The sequence below is a fragment of the Microplitis mediator genome, chromosome 7 (genome assembly GCF_029852145.1).
Source record: "Microplitis mediator isolate UGA2020A chromosome 7, iyMicMedi2.1, whole genome shotgun sequence".
NCBI lineage: Eukaryota > Metazoa > Arthropoda > Insecta > Hymenoptera > Braconidae > Microplitis > Microplitis mediator.
Window position 1 is genome coordinate 6,950,717 of NC_079975.1, and position 6,000 is coordinate 6,956,716.

A 6,000-nucleotide genomic window follows, 5' to 3' on the forward strand; every position below is an offset into this window, starting at 1 on the left:
GCCCAAAGAGTGTATACTATTTTTCACCAGATGTGCACCTGAAAGTTTACATTTTTATCATCTGTTTTTTCATAATAAAAAAGTGCGATTTAGTTCTTACTAAGTAGAGCAGGAATTTAACTTTCGGTGTAGGTCTGGTGAAAAATAGTATCCACACTACAGGCGAAGGTAAGACATTCCAATCTGCGTGTTTGCGACCCTCGTCTTCGGCTCAGGTCAGCAATTAATCCTGCGGATTGGAATGCCCTATTTTCCTTCCTAGGTGCGTAATATACTATTATAAATATATTAATTTATTAACCTACCATTTTTATTTACATACTTACAGGATGCTCATTGCCGTAGTAATTATGTTCACCATGTGCAATTTACCTCAACAAGCACGGATTCTCTGGCATCACTGGGGTACTAATTATCAAAGTGCTTCTAACTTTAGCACTATACTAACAGTTGCTACAAATCTTGTTTCATATATGAATTCTTGCTTAAATCCTCTACTTTATGCCTTTCTGTCAAGAAATTTCCGAAAGGCAATGCGTGAACTTTTCTCTTGTCGTTTTCAAATCCAAGGTAGAGGTTATAATGCCGGCGATGGCGCTCAAAATGGCAACAACACTATACCTCGCAGTTCCGTTATACGATTGAATTCAATGTACGACAGTCCTTGCACTACTCACACAATTACAAGACAAAGCACGTACACCAAGCATTCGTGAAATTTGTTAACTGACCCCGTGACCGATCTTTCTTGCAGTACTCCAGAAAGTACTGAGGCACGGAGGGCAGTTTGCCATGATATTGGTATAACTCAATTGTAAAGCGTACAGTATTTATTGTGTAAAGTTTTCCATGAATATAAATCTACCTCTCATAAAAATTTTAAATATAAAGAGTTACTTAAATTATAGTTTTTTTCAATTTAACTCCATATGCCAAAAATACTTACTTATAAAACTATTTTGTATGGCTTTCAAGAGAATAATAAGCAATGAGCTTAAAATATTTTAAACTTTGTTATTATAGTTTTAAAAGATTTATAGAGCAATCGAATTATGACTATTCTAGCACATGGTTCATAAGGAGTAATAGCCAATAAGAAAAAAATATAATAAGTATTAATTACCTAATTGTATTATATAATATTTTTAAGTCCAATAAATTAATATGTAAGTCAGTAAGTATAGTAATAAATTTTTATCATAATTGTTGTCTTTTTTTCTATCATTGTCAAACTTAAAGTAAGTCCGTTATTTTTATACACTCGTTAATTGACATTAAAAATATTAACTATCTTAAAATAATGTTTGTTTAATAATATTGTAATTACGAATAAATTAAATGAAAAAAAAAAAAATCGTGAAAACAAATAATACTATTTTGAGTATAAAATTTTTTTCTTCTTTTTCACAACTCAATTGCGAAGCAATGATATGTGTTCTGCTAACGCTTACTCAGTCCAAGCTCAATTAGAAAAAAATTCGTGCCATTTAAAGATTAATTTATTAATGAATAAAATGAACATGATTTTAAGTCACTTTTTTTGAAAAAAATGATTGAAAAAAAAAAAATGTAAAAAAAACCTGTAATGTCCATCAGTACGTACGGATGTTGGTAAACACTATAACTTAAAAAATATACAATTGATTGATCTAGTTTATTTGTATTATACTTGGATTATTAAAAAGAAGAACCCTTTTGAAAACCACTATCCAAATCCTTTTGGTTTATTTATAATGAATAGAAACTTAAAGCTGACAATCCATAAGAAAATTCAACTGCCATTTTTATTTGTTTATTTTTTTTTTTAAGGTGTGTATATATATGTATTATTAGGCTTCGGGTAGCCCCATATCCGGCCAACTTAGTCAAATTCAATTTTTGAACCAAATCGGCAATCGCTGGGATTCGAACCCACCCCTGGCCAGTGATCAACTTCGAGAGCCCTGTTATGGAGACTATATACATATAGTAAATAGTCTCCACACCCTAAGTCTTACACCTTAGAGCGCTCGGCCATGTTCACCGGTTTTTTTTTATTAATTAAAGCGAGCCTGGTCACTTTAAAATTACAAGAACGCTCAGGAACACAATTCCATTGAGCTTAAGAAAACACAGTCCACAGATTACATCACACCAAATCAAATTCATTTTAAACCGATCTAATTCAAAATGTCGGCTTCGGGACGAATCTCAGGTCCAAAAGACCTCACAACTTTATGCGTGAAAAATTCTTTCGGCTTCCACTTGTATTCGAACCCACTCCTGGCCAATTTAGTCCAGTCAAATAGACCCCCTAAACGGAAACAGGACCAGCCAGGTCTGATTTTTTGAGATAAGCTTCGGAACATGATTACAAAACATACAAAAAAATCAAGGTAAAATTTCAATTAGACAGGTGAAAAAAATAATAAACACTTTTGATTAGCGTTTTATCGAAGAATTTAATAAATTTCGGCGAAAAGTGCTATATAAAAGTTGTAGAGAAAAAAATAAATGATCATGTTCGAGAGGTCGAAGTCTTACGCCTTATACCGCTCGGCTACGATTGCCGATTTTTTTCAATTCCACTTTCTTGCACACAGGAGCGCCATCTATTGATTACTCTTTAAATGAGCAAGTGAATTGTGCACGTTTGGATGTTTCAACTTTATCATAATTACTAAATATTTTGTTAAATAAAAAATTAAAAATTCGACTTAACTTCTATGTAATATATATAAATATATATTTTAGCACGTAGTTTTAATGTTTTAAAGTAATAACATATATAAAATAAAATTTTTTTTAATAGAATGAAAAATTTCGCATTACCGAAAATTTTGAAGTTGAATTAAAAACCGAATTTTGATTTAAAATTTTTAGTTTCCAATCATTAAAATTTTCACAAAAGCTCATAAAAATAGAAACATCTGCTCTCGAGAATTAATTGTCATGCACTTAGTTGAAAGTTATTTTTAAATTTATAGCAAGTATTCCAACAGACTATCAAGTACTATTAAACGTTTGAAACGTGAGAAGACGTTAATTTTTTGTAATGTGAAATAATATACCTCAATGTATTATAAAGTAAGAGAAGTAAAGTACAACTGGAGCATATTAGTATGGTTTAAATAACATGTTATTTTTTAGTGAACTGACAGTTAGTAAGTATGTAAAACACTCATGCAATTTTAATTAATTAAACAGGACATCATATGTTATCCCTCTGGAATTCCCTGAGCTATTTCCAACATCAAGGGGGAATTTCAGGAACGAAGTACCACAAAATCGTATATGAACATGACCAATTTCATGCTAAATTTAATATCACCATTATTAACATATATTATGTAAATTCAAGACTTCATACTTTCTTGTAATTTTAAAATGCTTGACGAAGTTGAGATATTGATTCTATAACCCTGAGGAAAAAGTAAATTTTTTGGAGAATAGACAACATTCTTGTGCTGGGATATTATTTTGTTTTTATAAATTTGCAATAAAGTCATCTTGATATTAGTAATTTTTTTACTAAAGTATAGATACATTTTAGCTAATAGATTACTAGCATGATTTAAATAATTTTTTTTAAATTCAAAAATATATTAGAAATTTGAATTAAATACTTTTTTATACAAGAATTAATTTCTTTCATAAAACGAAATTTTAGAAAAAAATTCACATTTTCACGGTTTAGAACAGTATATTGTGTGACAAGGGATGAAACAAGACGATTCCAGACTAAGATGAGACATGACATCACCCGCAGTCTGAAATCGTGATTTATCCTGAATCGCACACACTATATTTGAATCATTTATTTGAGAAACTCCATAAGTCAAGAAAACAAAATTTTTCAGGAAACACAAAAAACGTTTTTTTAGAAAAACTTGACATTAAAATAATAAACAAATAATTGAATACAATGATGTTAGCGTCTCTGAAAAAGATTCCAACAAGAAAAATTTAATTTTTTAACTGAAACTACTTAAAAAAATTATTTAAAGTTAATTGACTTATGGGGTTTCTCAACCAAACGGAAAAAAAAAGTTATAAAATCATTGTTTTTTTAAATGTTTCCACTCAAATCATTTATTACACTGATAAAATGAAGTATTAAATATATATTCGAACTCTGAAACTCAGAAATTACAAAAAATTATAATTAATTTAAACATTTTAATTAGTCATATAACAGTCAACAATAAAACAACATTTGAAATTAATTTCCCAAAAAAGCGCAAATTTTAAATAAAAAAAAAAAAATTATTTCTGTAGAACTAAAACTGCATATGTTTATTTTAGTCATTGACTTATGGGGTTTCTCAATTAAATGAAATTGCTGTCACCCCGTTAATTTTTTTTTAAACGCTGATTCGATGCATATTTTGATTGATTTCTATGGAGGGACATCCAAAGAACCCAAAAATGCAAAAAACCCAATTTCGTAAAAAACATGACTTATGGGGTTTCTCAAATAAACAATTCATTTTTCATGATTACCTGCATCGGAACTTGAAGATCCAGTATCAGCAGCCAATAAGAAACAAGTTAATTTCAAGCCGATGATGCGGAGAACTGTTAGAGAATGAGAAATATGTGATTAACAGTCACTTATTAAATAGTAAAGAAGACAAAAGTATTATTTTCACTCATTTTTTAGTAATTTTATTTGGTTAATTAAAACTGTCACTTGAAAAATGAAATGAGTAAACTGAAATGACAAGTAAACAAATGAGAGTAATAAGGCTGAAAATAAACATTTAATACAACTGACACCTGGCAGAAACAATTGTGTTTCTTCCCAAGGGAAGAAACACGCATGTTTCTGCCCTTTGTATGAAGGTATTTTTGAATTACGAATTTACTAGCAGTTGTTTGCAACATCGGCTTGAAATTAACTTGTTTCGACTGACTGTAGAGACACTGAAACTTCAAGTTTCGATGCTGGTATCATGAAAATAATTAAAAATTTTATATTAGACTTTTATACTTTTTATTTTTATAAGTCAAATCAGTAAGATAAAGAAAATTTTATCACGACTTCGTATATTTAGTACTAAAAAAAAAAGTTACATAAAATTTTTAAAACCTCCATGTAATTTTTTATTATTTAAATAAAAACAGTAAAAAATTGGCTATTAATGATAAAAAACTATAACAAGTAATTTATTTACAAAATCGCGAGACTATTATAGTTCAATGCAAGATAATACAAGTTGGTACGTCAATATGACACGGCTAGGTGCTGATAACAGCTCGCGTCAGTTATCTCTTGTTACACACAACGCATTTACAAGGGAGAAGTTGATAGCCACTTGTTAATTTGATTCGATAACTAAGTTACAATATTTATGAGTATAAATCTATTCCCTCTATTAATGTCAAGTAAATCAAATTATTATTTACTATCTCTTTTTTGTTTAAATTGTTTAACTAGTATCGGCTGATGTCTATTTATTTAAACAAATCCTTTTAAATTTTTTATCGGTAAAATGAAATATTTTTTTTTTAAAAAAGCGCGTGCGTGTGGAAATATTGAAAATTTTTTTAATAATTAAATAAAGTTTCTTATATTTGGAAAAAAAAAAATTTTTTTTATATAAATTCGAACTTATTTGACTCATTAATCGTTAAATCCAATCAGGCCTGAGTGCCCAATATACTATTACAGCAAAAATTTCAAAAATACAGATCCTGCAAAGAATGAAATTCTATTCATATTCTTTAATGCAATTATTTTTTTTTCATTATTAATAATAAATAAAATCGAAGAACATTTTGATTGAAAAATCATCTCAATTCTGAGGAAAATTAAAATCTCATGGAATTGTTTAATGAAAAATTTTTCTGATTTGTAGACTAATAAAGTTTTGAGACTATTATATTTTTATTACTTTACTTTTCTGTTATTATACTCACTCTCTCTCTCTCTCTTTCTACTCTTTCTTTTTTTATTTTATGTTCCTATATAGTTATTACCCATGTAAACGAGATAATTTTACTTATTATTGCTATTAA

General features: G+C 28.6%; 1 protein-coding gene across 3 annotated transcripts in view; it reads left to right on the forward strand.

Annotated features, from left to right (window-relative positions):
* LOC130670976 (trissin receptor-like) overlaps positions 1-1,644 on the forward strand; it is a 48,911-nt gene extending 47,267 nt beyond the window's left edge. For 2 of the 3 annotated variants that reach the window (XM_057474624.1, XM_057474625.1), the window contains one exon: positions 329-1,644. In XM_057474624.1, coding sequence (XP_057330607.1) covers positions 329-716 — 388 coding nt within the window. In that variant the 3' untranslated portion in view covers positions 717-1,644. The remainder of the gene's footprint in view (positions 1-328) is intronic. The other variant, XM_057474622.1, reaches the window with a different exon arrangement.
* The last annotated feature ends 4,356 nt before the right edge of the window (positions 1,645-6,000 follow it).